The sequence below is a fragment of the Lutjanus erythropterus genome, chromosome 19 (assembly GCF_056507025.1).
Source record: "Lutjanus erythropterus isolate fLutEry1 chromosome 19, fLutEry1.hap2, whole genome shotgun sequence".
NCBI classification, from domain to species: domain Eukaryota; kingdom Metazoa; phylum Chordata; class Actinopteri; order Lutjaniformes; family Lutjanidae; genus Lutjanus; species Lutjanus erythropterus.
This window is the reverse complement of record NC_139335.1, coordinates 32,346,351-32,362,607: the sequence shown is the minus strand read 5'-3', so window position 1 is coordinate 32,362,607 and position 16,257 is coordinate 32,346,351. Positions and strand designations below refer to the sequence as shown.

The following is a 16,257-nucleotide window of genomic DNA, read 5'->3' as shown; positions in this document are numbered from 1 at the left end:
GTCACACAACAGGTCTCAAGTCAGTCAAGACAGGACCATGTCAACTCTCTCGACAGTCAAACCAAGTCAAAGACCAGGTCTCAAGTTAATCAGGTCCATGTCAAGGCTCAAGTCAGTTAAAGGAAGACAAAGTTGGGTCTCAACTCAGTCAAGACAAGTCTATGACATGTGAAGTCAGTTAAGGCAAGTCAAGCCTCAAGTCAATCTAGAAAATGGATTTGAGACAAGCCCAGGTCAAGTCTCTAGTCAATCAAGACAAGTCTATGCCAGGTCTCAAGTCTACTGAGATTATCTCAAGTTCTGTCAAGTCTCAAGTGTGTTAAGGCAAGTCAAAGTCAAGTCTGAATCGAGTCAAGTCCATGTCATGTCAGTTGAGACAAGTCCATGTCAAATCTCAAGTCAGTCAAGACAGGGACATGTTAACTCTCTAGTCAGTCAAAACAAGTCAAAGATGGGCCTCAAGTCAGTCAAGACAAGTCTATGACATGTGAAGTCAGTTAATACAAGTCAAGCCTGAAGTCAAGTCTTGTCTCAATGGATTTGAGACAAGTCCAGGTCAAGTCTCTAGTCTTTTTTTTAAATTGTGTATTATAGTGCCTACAAAACAAAATGATACAATTAAAATAGAGATACATGAAAAGCCAAAAAGTCTTTTGTAAGTAAGACAAAGACAAACAACAAAGAAAAAAGGAGAAACTCTCTAGTCAGTCAAGACAAATCTATTCCATGTCTCAAGTTTATTGAGACTATCTCTATCAAGTTTTGTCAAGTCCCAAGTGTGTTGAGGCGAGTCAAAGTCTCAATTGAGTCAAGTCCACTTCAAGTCACGTGTCAGTTAAGACCATCAATTTTGTCAAGTCTCAAATCCTAAGTCTAATTGAAGTATCCAGTCTTAATAAGTGAGGCGTCGGTCTGTTGCAACTTTAATTAGATTGCTCACAGCCAAAAAATCACAACAGCTGCAGAGCAGGAAATCTCTCTGGTCTGAATCATCATTATTCAGAGAACTAAAGTGCCTGACATCTTACTGGAAATGCAGAGCTGTGTCACTCACTATCCTTATCCATACATATGACTGTAGGTATTTAATAAGTGATGAAAAACTAGATTTAGGACCACCAATAACCATGGACACACAATAAGGAGTAAGACTCTAAGTTTATTAACAAAAAACCCCTAAACAGCATCACAGTAGGGAATAAATAGTTCTGCAGACATAAACCTATTCTTCAACTTACAATAAATCAGAAATGCAATTAAAGTAAATGAAGTCATTTTGTGAGTGAGGGTTAAGAGGCTGAGCTCTCCAGCTTCCTGACTGTTGGGAGAAGTGGTGTGGTGCATCAGCAGGGGTCCTTTTCCACTCTAGTTCACTGAAACACATTCATATAAACCTGCACTACCATCTGGAATGGCTTCCTTTGCTACATGTGCGACTGAAGCAAACTGCTTCATGGGAAGAAATTCACAGGCCGTTTGATCAAAACATCTGTTAACGCTTGAAAGTTTTTTCTGAAAGCTGCAGCTGCTGGGAGAGAGAAACTCTGCTTTATGGCAATCAGATGAGTCTGAGGTGCTATGTGATTTTATGATTAATAACTGAAAATGATTAATAAACATGTCGCTTATCAAACAACAAGAATAAGAATCTACAGCCACACTGACAGCTCTGTCTCTGAGCAAAGACAACTGAGCTAATGCTAACATCAGCATGCTAACCTCAAAAAAACTAAAAAAAAATGACTATGCTAGCAGGCTAATGTTCATCATCTTAGCTGAGCATGCTAGCATGCTTCTATTTCCTAGATCTCTCGACAGTTTTGGTCCAACTACAGACACATCACACAAGAATTTTAGTTTCAATATGGCGCACGATTTAACAAACTGGGATCTTTGTCATCAGTTTTTTTGGAGGAGCACAGTCTGTTAACATCAGTTACTGACACTAATGTGATGCCATAGGCTGATGTATCTTATTTATCTAAGCTGAAGACCACCTGATACCTTTGAAGGAATGATTATCTGCAGGGTTTTATGATTGTATTTGATTTCTGTTGATTATTAATCTTTGGAACTTGTTTTTGAAACTTGCTGTTGATGTGAGGAGAATCACAGTGTAAAGGAAGCCATGCTAGACTTATTAGATGCACCACACCCTGAAACATCATACAACAGTGTAGAAATGTAATTATTGCAGTGAAGAAAGTGCTACAGTCACAGTAGAACCACCTTGGGATAAATTAAGACAAACAACCACACATCCCAGCATTCATCAGGGGAACACTGAATCACACAATAGCAGTAATAAACACTGCCTCAACCAGTCTGTCTGTACACAGTTTACATCTGCATGTGATTGCAAACACAACAGAGACATCCTTCATGTCTTCTCTCTCCTCATTCTCGTTGGTCAGTGGTGTTTGGTGGTCAGTGTTACAAGAACTGGGGAGGTGGTCGGGGCCAAAGTTGGTGCTGGTACATGGACTTCTGTCTGGAAGAAGTACATCTGGAAGAAAAAGTTGAGGAAAAAAATTAACTATCTGGTCCAAGTTCATTAGACTAAGGCTACGTCCATGTTAGCTCACTAACCTTACAGCCGATAGCCAGCAGCGTGTGCAAAACCACTATAGTCGCAACTGTGGCCACGGCCATCACTTTGGTGTCGTCACGGACAACGGGCCAGAAGGTGAGGACCAGGACAGAGCCAGAGATCACCATGGCAATCAGGATGAGTGTCCAGCGCAACCACTCGAATGGAATGATCCACAAAACCTGGAGATGACAGGGTTACAGGTTGGTTACTGAGAGCGAATGTTGCGCCCATGGGCATGTTGGTCTTTAAGTCATCATATGTGGTCAGGCACATTGTGGCACACTGCTATCTGGAGGCAGCAGAGAGTGACTGCGCCATTGACCAACAAAAACCTGGTCTAAAGTTAATTAGATTTTCCTGCGATTCAAAGGACATCTCATTCAGATGCACCTACATAGGCAGGTTCACGGCACACATACACTCTTCTTCTAGAGCAGTGTTTCCCAACCCTGGTCCTCAGGGCCCCCTGCCCTGCATGTTTTAGATGTTTCCCTGCTCCAGCACACCTGATTCACATTATCAGCTCATCATCAAGCCTCTGCAGAAGCCTGACAACAACCTGATCATTTGAATCAGGTGTGTTGGAGCAGGGAAACATCTAAAACATGCAGGGCAGGGGGCCCTGAGGACCAGGGTTGGGAAACACTGTTCTAGAGCACCACTGTTAATACACGGGTCATTAAATTTACATTCTGATTAAAAGTGGATGGGCTTCAGGTGGATGAAACAGGATGAGGCATTAAGAGAGACGCTGTGCGTACATATGCCTGAGGGACAGGCCAACAGGATCAGTCAGGACTTAATGTTAATTAATGTTCTGTGGGCCAAACTAAAACATCAAATTACACTGGAAATAATTTTTTCCAAACACTGGTTCTTGTCATTTTAGATAGATGTTGGATATGGGATGTGGTCATATATAACAAACAAAAGATTAAATGTTAATTCAATACACCAAAATGAAATCCCCCAACACTCCTAGGTGTGTGAATTAAAGTCACTGTTAAACTCAGCTCTATGCACAGCGAGCAGTAAACATGAATATTGAATAGAAAGTAATCACAATTCACTTAGATTTTGGTGTTTCTATTTTAAATGTTTTATGGTCTATTTGGAATATTTCCCACCAGATACTTAAGCTGTTGATATTTTCATCTGCCGGACAGCTACATGTGACACCAGCCAATGTAAATCCTGCATTATAGATGTTCAAATGTCAGTTTTTCTAAGTACTTTAAGGACTTCTTCTTTTTCCATCTGCTGAACCTTATTAGCAGAAGGGACAGATGGCAGAAAATAGATGGATGGAATGATTTGTGTTCAGTCAATCTGACAATTGCAGCAAAAAGAGGCAGTGCTAGATCACGAAATATGTTAATAAGGCATTTGTGCCGGCATTTATCTATTTTTATGACACAAAAAGCCTTGCTCTGATCATGCTTTTTACCAGGAGGAGAGATGGCAAGCTGTTAGGATCGTTTAGACAAGCAGTTTTACCCTCCTGTCATCTTTGCACTGAAGTTTAAGCCATAACACATGGTGTTCTACACTTTGATAGTTTGTTTGACAGCTTGTCATGAGCCTGCCATCCATTAGTAAACCTCAGGAGAGGAGAGTGATGGACTCACCGAGGTGGGAATGTAGATGAAGAGGGAGTAGCCATAGACACACACAGTCTCCAGGAAGGAATACCCTCCAGTCTGCCTCTCAGCCCCTTGCCGCCAGGTCAGGAAACCCCATAAACCGATCGGCACCAACCAGGCGTACATGAAGATGATGACTGCAGCTATCGTCACTGTTGGTATAAAGCAGGACAGGAAAGAAAGAAGACTCAGCATGACTCAGTACAACTGAGACAAAATAATCATGGTTTAAACAAAGAGCCTGAGGAGGACTGACCTCTGTGGAACTGTGGTCTGTAGTGGTAGGCAGGTGTCCCCATCTCACTGAGGAAGGTGGACAAGTTCCCACTGATCGCTACTGTGAACACCAGCGTCACACAGATCCAGAAAGGACCTACATACACACAAACTTTTTCAGTGACAGCATTTATTTTCTAACTTAAGCTCCTACCAGCCAAACTAAAATTCAGCACCAAATGCCTACTGTATTTCTAACAGTTTCCGCAACGTAAATTTAATCTTACAGTCTCACTCCAGCCTAAATCAGAGCCAGACACTGGCCCTTTAAAAAAAGTAAGAAACAAAATATGTTTAGAAATTTTTCTGGCTTTCAATATCATCAGTAGGGCTGTTCCCAACTATGATTTTCTTTAAGCTGTCCTATAAGAATATTTGATGATTCGTCCTTTTTTTTTTGTTTTTTCACAGTGCAATGCACCACACTAAATTCCTGTATGAGCCTACATGAGTATGTTTTACCAGATAAACTCAGGTTTTCATCCCCTTTTTCATGATTTGTGATATGAAATTATACATTCTCCTAAAGGTTTACAAGCAAGCGTCACCTGCTGTGTGCGCTCTGCAGGTTTGCCTGGATGAGGTGTCTGATAGCACATCACACTGCTGTTTCTATCATCCCCTGTTCTGACTGAAGAATAAACAACCTGTGTTGATGTGTCTTCTCAAACATTTTCTCATCCAATTTAACTTCTGCATCTGTTTTTCTCATGGCAAAGTTTTACTACAGCAAACTGTTGCACTGTGTCTATCTCCGCTTTCTTTACATCTGCTTCCACATGAGATCACGTGAAATCACGTCCCACGAAATCCCACGATCTCGTGAGATTGCATTCACCCTATTAATAATGTTAATATAAAGCTATAATAAGGCGTGACTGTAACCTGTAGGACTTTGGAGAAATAGTATTTAATGAACATTTAATAGTCTGTGTTTCTATGAAAAATTGAAAAAATGTTTGTGAATGCTGTCAATTATAGCTCTTAGAAAGACTGGAAATCAGAATTGGCAGGTCTGACCCTTAAAAAAAAAAATCAGAAATTGGAATCGGCCAAGAAAACTGATATCGGTGCATCTCTGTGGCTTGTGGTGATTTAGAAACTCTGTGACGTTTACACCCTGTCATGCTGTTACATGTCTATGGGAATGCTGCCACACAGCCAACATGGATAAATACTGGAGGATGACCTTGAAATGTGGTTATAACACTAATACTTGACCAACTCTATATATTATGGCAGCTCACATTTATACTGTGGGGCAAAATATATTTGAGAATGTGTAAGCATGAGGTGGAAAGCAAAATCTGTAAGCTAAACTATGCTAACAGGTCAACACACGGCTGTAGTAAAGTGCTGTATGGTATGTAATCAAGCTGCACCATGCTTTAACTATATTTCCCCTTCTGAAAAAGAAGACACTGGGTCTTTCCTTAACATCCTTCATGTTGTCTTTAATATCAACAATCTCCACCAGCATCAGAAACGTCAGGAAAAACATAAGCAGCGCAGGCTGACCAATCACAGTTAACATCTCCCCTTAAATCCAACTTTAAAATCACACTAAATGTCTACACAAATCCAGAGTAAATGAAGAATAAAAAAGAGAATATATAATCACTGGCTCACCATATAGATCTGGGTTACTCCTAAGGTGGTGTTTGATAAAGTTCCTTCCGGGTAATGGCATCATTGAGCCCTTAACTCTGTCCAGCACCTGCATCACATGATGTGTTGTCAAACAAAAGACACAAAAGGTTCATGATAAATGTGTACATGAGCTTGGTTTATCATAGAAAACACACTTGTATTCATTATTGAATTATGACTGCAGCTGTGTAAAGAGTGTATCTGTAGAGAGGAAGACTCATACCTGCATTGTGTCCACATTGAAGAAAGACTGATAGTATTCAAAGGTCCAGAATCCACCAGTTGCTTTCTGTCCTCCTAACAGCTGGAAGTACAGACATCTTTCAGCTGCTGTCCACTCAAAACATCTTAACCTGTGTCATGGTGACAGAAGTCAGCACAGATACTTTACACACCTCTGAGCTCTCCTCCTGACCCTCCTCATCCTCTGAAAGGTCAAGTTTCACATCCTCTCCTCCTCCTCTTCCTCCTCCCCCTGCTGCTGCTGCGGTGGTGCTGCTGTTGTTTGAGGCAGACATACTGAGAGTGGAGGCTCCCGGGTCTGCAGACAGCAGCTCTGCTGCTTCCTCAAACTCTACACACGTCAAAAACACACAGAGAGTTAGTCATAATGCTGGTGAGACAACCAGTTTTACTATAGGAACTAGGGGTGTCCATTCTCTGACTTTTGATTTTAAGGTCACAAATGATTAAATTACATTTTTAGATTAAAACATATTTTTTAGCACTGATGTCTGTGCTGTTGTTAGACTACTGGGTCTTGATTTGTCAAGATCAAGAGATCATTGGTTTTATGCCCTGATTGTAACTTACATTTCATTTTTTTCTTTAAAACGATATAACCAAAGATATCTATATGATATCAAGTGTTATTTAACTATGGGTGAGCTACACTGACTTGTCTTTAAGTGTTTTTTGTCAGCCACAAGCTGGCTGCATCAAGAAAAATAGATTTTCAATATATATTTAAACAAGGACACGCACCACCCAGCCAGTTCAAATGATTCTGCCTTCCTCTGGGTTAAACGCTTCACTGGAGCAAACACCGGTGATCTTTGTATGAATACAGAATCTGTAGCCACAGGACAAGACTTGGTATCTAAAGTAGGCTGTCACAGGGCTGCATAATTAATCAAAATTCTATCAAAACTGCAGTGTGGCTTTCTACAATTTTCAAATCGCAGGAGGTGCAACATTTGTTAAAGGAAAAATGTGCATGAATGAACATGGTGGGGCAGAGATGTCAGTCAAAATAAGAATGATGATGTAAAAATGATTACCTCTAATATTGCAAATCATATCGCAATTGCCATATCAGTCAAAATAATCACAATTAGATATTTTTCTCAATTGTTCAGCCCTATTGACCACACCTCATTTTCAGACCAACACATCCATGGGCGCACAAAATGTGAGAAAAAATGACAGCATTGGTCAGAAGCTGTGCTGCGCTGTGTGCAAAGTGTAAGATTAGGAGAGGGACAACAAAGCGGTGGATACGAGAAATAAAACATTATTTTCTGATTGTTTCACAACGGTTATGTTCTAATACACAAATAACCACACAGACACCAACGCCAGATTTTGCGTGAATACAGCCGAAGCAATCCTCAATCTGCTCCACCTGTGTGTGTGTGTGTGTGTGTAAAACTTGTTTTATGGCTCACAGAGAGAGACCAGCAGAAAGAGACGGCTGTTAGTCGCTACGTTTTTATAGAGTCCTGACATCAAAACCTGCACACAGTGTTGGCTGGGAGCTACACACCACTGTCATGCAGGCTGAAGCCCAGACGCTTCCTGAGCACAGCAAAATAGGAGAAAAAAAAGGAAGTGCAAGCAGAGTGGAGAGAGCAGGGTCTGTGCATACAGACACCGCTATCAAACTTCTAGTGGGTCATACAGATGAGGACGTAAGTATTAGCTGCCCTATGAACATTTCATTTTTTAAAAGTATTTCCCAAGTGCTGTTAAATAGAGGAAGGAATTTTTAACACAGCTTTTCCAAATATCCAGTTTTACAGTTTTATTTTGGATGTTTAACAAAATTATTTCACAAAATCTACTAGGGTCAAAATTATTAGCTCCCCTGATGCTAATAGTCAATTGTCTATCCTTTTTGCTGGATAACAGCCTGCAGTCGTTTGTTGTAATTTTCATCAAATCTCAGACACGTCTCCACGTCTCTTCCCAGCCCGTTCTTCTTTGGCGAATCTCTCAAGCTCCTCCAGATTTGATGATCTTCTGACATGGACCTTGGTCTTCAGTTCACCCCACAAATTTTCAGTGGGATTCAGTCAGGGCTTTGTGCAGGCCAGTCAATAACGTTCACTTTGGTCTTCTGGAAGTAGTTCTTCACCAAGAGCGACGTATGTTTTGGGTTGTTGTTGTGTTGGAAGACAAAGATGACGATCCAGACCCAGTTTTTCTGCTGACTGCTTGAGGTTTTCTTTTAAAATCTTCACATATCCTTCTTTCTTCATGATTCCTTTCACCTTGATGAGATTCCAGGTTCCAGACACTGAAGAATCCCCACAGCATAATCCTCCCACCACCGTGTTTCACTGTGGGGACGATGTTCTTTGGGTTAAACGCCTCTCCCTTCTTTCTCCAAACATAAGCAACGTCTCTATGGCCAAAGAGCTCTAGTTTCATCTCATCTGACCAGAGGACATGCTTCCAGTATGCAGAATGTTTCTCCAGAGTTTTTCTTGGTCTGCAACCTCACAGTCCATTCCTGTGCAGGGCTCTAGTGACTGTCTTCTTTGAGACTACAAGTCATTCACTAGTGTCTTGGCAGTTGTTCTGGGGTCTTTAGACACATCTCTCACTAGTTTTTTTTTTTTTCCAGAGTCTTTGAAATCTTTGGCTTCCTACGTCTGCCAGGCTTGTTCTGTACTGTGTGGCTCTCTTTGAATTTCTTGATGATACTTCTCACTTCTGTTCTTGACACTTGGAAACACTGTGAGAACTTTGTATATCCTTCTCCTGCTTTGTGAGCATCAACAGTTCTTTTTCTCAAGTCTAAACTGATTTCTTTTGTTTTTGACACTGCACCCTTGCAACCCTTACTGAAGTTTTTATACTGTGTGTAAATTGGAAGATAACCCTCAGTTTTAAATTAACTCTAATTTTTGACCATTACAGAGTTTAAGCACATCATTGCACAACAGTGGTTTGTGCTCATTATAATATCAACCCTGGTCATTTTTGTTTTTTCTGAAATAATTCTGTTAATGTGTGAAAACAGAAATAATTTATGCTTTCTAAAGAACACTAGTATGTTTAGAAATGCTATGTTGAAAATTCTTTGCTCTGTTAAAAAAGTACTTGGGAAAATTTTGGAAAAAAAACGTTAAATTTCATAGGGGGGCTAATAATTTTGTCCTCAGCTGTAAGTGATGATTTAGAGGGATTCTGTCTTTATGAGTTTGTACATTAGGGCTGCACCAAACTATTAATTTTATTTGTGCTTTTTTATTATTCGATTGATATAATAATTAATTTACCCCAAATCAATAACAAAAACTTGTCTCATTAATATTACAATATTTTATTCAATCATCTCTATAAATGCAAGGAATCTCTGTCTGTGTGATCCTAACATATGTCAAGAACCACTCATATGATTTGCTTCAAATTTGGCAGGTGTGTTACTGGGGACCCAAGAAAGAGCAGTGTCAAATCTGGTGCAATTTGGACATGCGTCACATTCGCTATTAATACATTCTGAATAAACCGATAAACAGCAGCTCTGTGGCAGTGGGGGATAGGACTCATCGATGTCATGATGTCCACGACAACAGCATGTTAACAAGTCACATGGCTGTGCCTGGTCAGCAGCACACTTCACCATGAAAACAAGCTAAAAAACCTTGCTTATGATTACCTAAAGTGTTTTTAGAAGAATCAAATCAGTCACAATCAGCCCCAATCAGGCATGGCTTATTGGGGCAGGAATTTCACAGTGGCTGTGCCTGTTCAGTTCAGCCTCATGTCCCAGGCTGTTTTGTTTGATGACTCCCAGCAGAGACACAGAGAGACAGCACTCAGGATGAGATAGGCAGCATGTGAAAAGGGACAGAAGTGTCGGCATGATATGAACATTGTTTGATCACAAAGCCTGATGATACAATTCTGTGGCTGCAGACTACAATCTGTTAACAGTGTTCATGTTATATATGCTTCTATGAAATGTCTCTATTGGAACCTATTCCTGCCAATGTGAAGAAAAAATAAAGATTCTGTAAGTCATTATAACGGCATACTAATAATGTGAAAATCAAAATGATGTGAAACTTTCTCAAAATGATGAGTTTGTATCTCAACATAACAACATAAAATCTTAAAATAATGTGAAACTTTTTCAAAGTATCAAGCAAGTTTGGTTAGGTTTTTACTCAAAAGAGAAGATGTATGAGGAAGACTAACACTATGAAATAGCATCTGTGTCATAGCAGCCCTTTGAATTTGAGGTTACTTCCATTCAGTGACATGACGCTGACAGATCTGGCATTGTGTAATTTCACGATATATCCATCAGTCATCATCATCAAACCAAGACATGGAACATAAGATCTGAAAAGGAATGAAAGAACCAAAGCTAGGCAGATGTGGGAGTAAAGCAGAAGATGACAAGAGAAACACACTGTGGAGCAGAGAAATGAACTTTAATTCCACAGTCTTTACCTTGAAACTGTAGGTCATTTGGACTGGCCATGGCGTCAGTGAGTCAACAGCAACCTCATGCAACACCTGGGAAAAGATAAGCACAGAGATAAGATGTGTTCACACACTGCAGCTCCCAGCAGGGCCCGGGAACAGCTTATTAGTCTACTGATATGTCATCTCTTCACTGGTCAATCATATAGCAATCTACCAGGCAGCAGACTATCCTATCAAGAAGCCCTTGTAAGTATACAGTTAAATATAAATCAATTCACGGTGCTCATCAAGAAAAGTTAAAAGCAGTCTACCTGTGTGTCGTAAGCACAGACCCGACCTGTCCGCAGCAGGATGTCCTGATGATGAGAGCGTGACAGTGGCCACAAAGCTCTGACAGCTGATACTAACGTTAGCTAGGCTAAAAGCGCACACGCGCTCTTGTTTCTCATTGGTCTGAAGACTTGAAGGTAGCTAACGTAAATATATGACCGTACAGTTCATGCAGGTTCAATAAACTGACATAAAATAATAATAATACACTGCTAACATATGTCTTCCATATCAAACGAAGCTGCTGTCAGGCTAGTTGGCATGTCTTCCGGTACACGTCACCACGTAAACAAAAGTGTCACGTGAACCGTCTACTTCAGGAAGGGACCTTCAAAAATAATTTATCGTTTTTACCATAGATATACTATAATGAAAAGTTAAAAAAAAAATCAAGCAAAAAAAGTAAAGATATATATATATATATATATATATATAGATAGATAGATAGATAGATAGATAGATAGACAGATAGATAGATAGATAGATAGATAGATAGATAGATAGATAGATATATAGACGTGATTGGTGATTCTGAATTACCTATGAATATATTTTTAGAATAATTATTTGTTTATTAAAAAATAACGTGCTGTGTAATGTGACATATTGTATACATTTCAAATGTACATCTAAATTAAAATACACATTTTCATTTTCTTACTACTCCATTTGTTCAAGTGGCAGCAAGCGGAACCTTTCCGAGGTAAAGCTTTCTACCGGAAGATTAAAAGCGACTCTCCGTCTGGTCCCCATTTTGGCTCCATGTGAGCCGTCTTCTTGACAGGCAGGATGTGTCTTCTGCGTGAAGGTGACCGGACTAGTGTGTAAAAATCTGCTAAAATGGCTTCGTTCCGTGTCGTGAGGAGGATGTTGTGTGCGGCTGCAGAAACAGCAGCGGCTCCAGCACCGAGCAGCAGATGGGAGAGACTGAAGAACAGCAAAGCTGGTGAGAAACTGTCTGAACACACGAGTCATGCAGCTCAGCTAGTGAGTGGAACAGCTAACTAAGGTTACAGGCACACCACCAAGCTAGGTTTGACATGAATAGAGGGAAGCAGTGGTTTATCCAGCTGATCAGGTCACTGCTAATATGATAGCATGAGATGGTCTCACCGTATTCATTAGTGAAGTCGCTACTGTATCGTAGTAATGTGCAAATATTAGCATAATCACATGTGAATGGTTATTTCCCATGCTAACTAAATACAATACAATGTATAATGCTGCTATAACTGTATTGATATCTGATAACCTCACAAAAACTTCAGTGTAGTTGCTGCCAGTCCTTTCATAGCTATTTCCTACCACTTAAAGAGATAATTCACCACTTTTCATGTGGATGTCCCGTCAGTTGATGGTAAACGTAACCAGTTGAAGCAATAGATTCCTCAGAGCTGCAGTACTGACCAATACTGTTGAGTTCTTCTGCTGCAAAATCTGTAGCTCTTCCTGCATTTAGTGATGTCACATTGGTGTCAAATAGAGCTGAACAAGTCATTGAAATTTTATCAAAATTGCAACACGGCCAACTGCAAGTTTCAAACCGCAGGAGGGTACAATATTTGTTAAAAGCAAAATGTGTGTCAAAAAACTTTAAAAATCATCAACATCAGATTCTATTGACTTTAAAAAAAAAATCTTATTTTGGTACAGTTCCTGCAAAAAAAATCACATGATAGTCAATAAGAATAATGATAACAAAGTTATTATTACGTCTACTATCACAGACATTTTTTTCAAAATCACTCAGACATTGTCAAAATACCATTTTAGATTAAATATTGTCATGCTGCAGAGATGTACATTTTGGTTTAGACCCCTGTCAAAATCACACCATACATACTGTAATATGTTTTTCAGGGAAAATGAAAATAATAATGAAAAAAAAAGATAATTTACTATAATGTTGCAAATGTTATCACAATTCCATTGCCAGTCAAAGTAATTGCAAGTATGTATTTTTTTCAGAAATTGTTCAGCCGTAGTTTCCAGGAATAATTGTGCGTTGCAGTTGAACTGGGGACTCGGAAATTGAGACATCCCAGGAAGAAATTTCAGTTGGAACACCCCCTGAAGTCTTATATCTGACTGGGAAAGTCAGGGGAACCTCAAGAGCTCTGACCTCAAAATCCAGCCTGGCTGCTGTGTACATCTACAGCAGAAAAGCTGTTTATTTGCACTTATTTCTCATCAAGTCAGTTGTACACACAGTACTGTCTGTGGACACGTTGCTACAATGTTTGTATGCACAAAATACCAAAACTCCAGCTTATTTGAGCTTGGATTTGCTGCTTGTTGCAATGTAAGACACTTGGCTGTGGACACTGACACCTGTGTTCCAGCAGTTTCTAATTCACTGCAGACCTGCTTTTTGGTGATTCTTGGTTGACTCCCGACCATCCTGACCAACTGTCTCTCAGAAGCAGGAGATATCTTGTGGTTTCTTCCTGATCATGGCAGCAACACAACTGTACCATGCACTCTACAGTTGTTTGCACAGTCGATTTTGGGATCTGTAGCTGCTTTGAAATGGCTTTAGGTGACTTTCCTGACTTGGCAAGTCTATGATTTCCTGTTTCAGATCTGTGCTGAACTCCTTGGACTTTCACATTGTAGCATTTGTGTCTGAGTCTAATGAGTGAATCAAATGGGCCTTGTTTGAACTGGCTCAGAGAAACCATCATCTGTAGTCGATTGTAATCACTCACAAGAAGTTAAGAGGCCACGGCACTGAGAAAATTTGATTAACATGACTTTCTACATCACCAAAACTGATCATTCAAGTTGTTGTATGTGTATTTTTGACCCAGCAGATTTTGTCATATTTCCAGAAGACCTGTAATAAATTCATGAAAGAACCAAAGTGCATGATTGTTTTTTTTTTGTGACAAAGACACACGTGTTTCAGTAATTCCATCATAGAAAATTAGGAGTTACAGGAATCATTTGAAACTCAGAATCACCATGACATACATACTCTTTACAAGTGTATGTAAACTTTTGACCACAACTAAAACTGTCTGGAAAGGAAGGGTGCACTGCATTTACAACACAAGACAAAACACAACATGCCATCACGGCATGTGACACAGTAATCACTTTATTTCAATTACAGTGTTTTAATGAGTGTGGGAAGCCAAAATAGTAATTGAAATTCAGGTAATCACCCTGCCCAATCCAATACAACAGAAGTATGTTTTCATTTGTGTATAATCACCTGTAAATAAGAATAGTTGTGGTTTTGTTACCTTAGAATGAGCTCTTTATATCAGGTAAACCAAACACTAGCTCTTGATAAGGCCTTTCACAAGTTTTGTGGCCACTGTAGGTTCTCCTACAAGCTTGGAAGGACTTTTAATGGACGCTAGTTTGAAACAAGCTAGTAGTTACAAAGAAGTTGTTAAGAACTGAAGAAGGACTAAGTGTCCTCCTCTTCTTTCTTCTGTCTGTGTAGGTGTGTGGTGTCGCAGCCTGGCCTCTGACTACAAAGAAGCATGTCGGGAGATGGTTGTCGGTGCGTGGGAGCGACCTCTGAAAGCCTCTGTATATGTGACGCTGCTGGGCGGGGCCTGGGCCTGTTTCTACACAAAACCTGACCGCTCGTCCTTTGAAGCGGCCCTGCTGGAGCGCTCCGGGCAGCTGGGCCTGCTGTCGCCGTGGATCCGCAACGCGACCTCCGACGGCCACGTGCAAAGCCTGGTGAAACTTCGCAACGAGGGCCGGCTCCGCCACGTCAGCCTGGGTTTTCTCTCCCTGGTGTACTGCGCAGACTACGACCCAGACATCATGCTGTACGAGGCTCAGTGCTCCAACCTGTCGGTGCCCTGGAGGGAGCTCCCCCAGCGGATGCTGGATGTGGGCTTCGTCGGCCGCTGGTGGATCTTGGACTCAAAGATGAAGGACTACGACGTGAACGAGGACGAATTCAAGCACCTGCCAGCACACATGCAGGTAACGTCACCTCCCAGCGCTCAGGAGGTGGAAAGGAACGAGAAGTTGCATAAAGAGTCCTGGTTAGCACTGACTATGGAGGACGAGGAGAAAGAAGCAAATGTGGAGGACAGAAACCAGGAGAGTGTGAGTGAACAGAGTCCAGTTCAAGCACTGAAACAGGAACAAACTCAAGCCTGAGTCCTGTGTGGACACAAAACTGCACCATGGCAGTTCTTCTCATTTGTCATACACTGTTGGCTTCAACAAACCAATTTTAACTCCCATTTTTCAGCTCTGAACTGTTTGCTGCCACCATAAACTGCCAAGGAAACTGCCTGCCTCATCAAAGTAAAAGCAGCCCTTCAAAGTTAGTTATATTTATTCCAACATTTTTTTTCTTTCACAGAAAGTATGCAGATCATTTATACAATGAACCATCTGTCAATAAATCAGTCAATTGTCTCCACGTTTCACTGTTGGTTCATCTGACTTGTCTCAAAACTGAATTATAGTGTTTATACAGACCTTCAGCCTTTTACTGATTAGAAATTTTAAGATGCAAACATAAGTTAGATATCAATATTTTAAAACTGCCTTGTTGTCTTCTATTTAAAGGGGCAGTTGACCCCAAAATCAAAAATACATATTTTTTGTTTAAATGCATATGTAGGATTTTTGATCAAAAATACATATTTTTGATTTTGGAGTGAACTGTACTGCTTTATCCATCTAGATAGTTTTGGTGTGAGTTGCAGAGTTTTGGAGATATCAGCTGTAGAGATGTCTGCCTTCTCTCCAATATAATGGGACTAAATGGCATTCTGTTCAGGGTGATCAAACTAGTGTCTATTTCCAAAAAAAACATGATCCAGTTACTCAAGATAGTCACAGACCATGCTGTGAGCAGTTTCATGTAGGAACTAAACTAAAGTTTTTAGTTTAGAGGGGGATGTCTCTAGCAGAACTGCTCCAACTCCCTACTGGACACTTTTTTGTAAGAAGTCAGATGACAGTCAGATGAGGGTTTGTGAGGAACACTAAAAAAGAAAGTAGAGAAAACTCATGATTTCAAGGCAACTGGCTTCACTAAATTTTTGAGTTTCATGTAAAACTTTAGAAAATGTAAAAAAAAAAAAAAAAAAAAAAAATAGCCTATAGCCTTTTTAGGAA

At 40.3% G+C, this 16,257-nt stretch overlaps 2 protein-coding genes across 2 annotated transcripts; one reads left to right on the top strand and one right to left on the bottom strand.

The window, feature by feature from the left end:
* Positions 1 to 1,139: 1,139 nt before the first annotated feature.
* yipf2 (Yip1 domain family, member 2) lies at positions 1,140 to 11,447 on the bottom strand. The gene is made up of 9 exons (XM_084744718.1): positions 11,136 to 11,447; positions 10,849 to 10,914; positions 6,558 to 6,736; positions 6,386 to 6,466; positions 6,142 to 6,229; positions 4,493 to 4,609; positions 4,222 to 4,388; positions 2,590 to 2,772; positions 1,140 to 2,506 (listed from the first exon to the last, which is right to left on the bottom strand). The coding sequence occupies exons 2-9, from the start codon at positions 10,877 to 10,879 to the stop codon at positions 2,411 to 2,413; spliced, it is 942 nt and encodes a 313-aa protein (XP_084600844.1). The 5' UTR covers positions 10,880 to 10,914; positions 11,136 to 11,447; the 3' UTR covers positions 1,140 to 2,410.
* Positions 11,448 to 11,892: 445 nt separating this feature from the next.
* timm29 (translocase of inner mitochondrial membrane 29) lies at positions 11,893 to 15,549 on the top strand. The gene is made up of 2 exons (XM_084745184.1): positions 11,893 to 12,100; positions 14,609 to 15,549. Exons 1-2 carry the CDS (start codon positions 11,995 to 11,997, stop codon positions 15,283 to 15,285), a joined length of 783 nt encoding a protein of 260 aa, XP_084601310.1. The 5' UTR covers positions 11,893 to 11,994; the 3' UTR covers positions 15,286 to 15,549.
* The last annotated feature ends 708 nt before the right edge of the window (positions 15,550 to 16,257 follow it).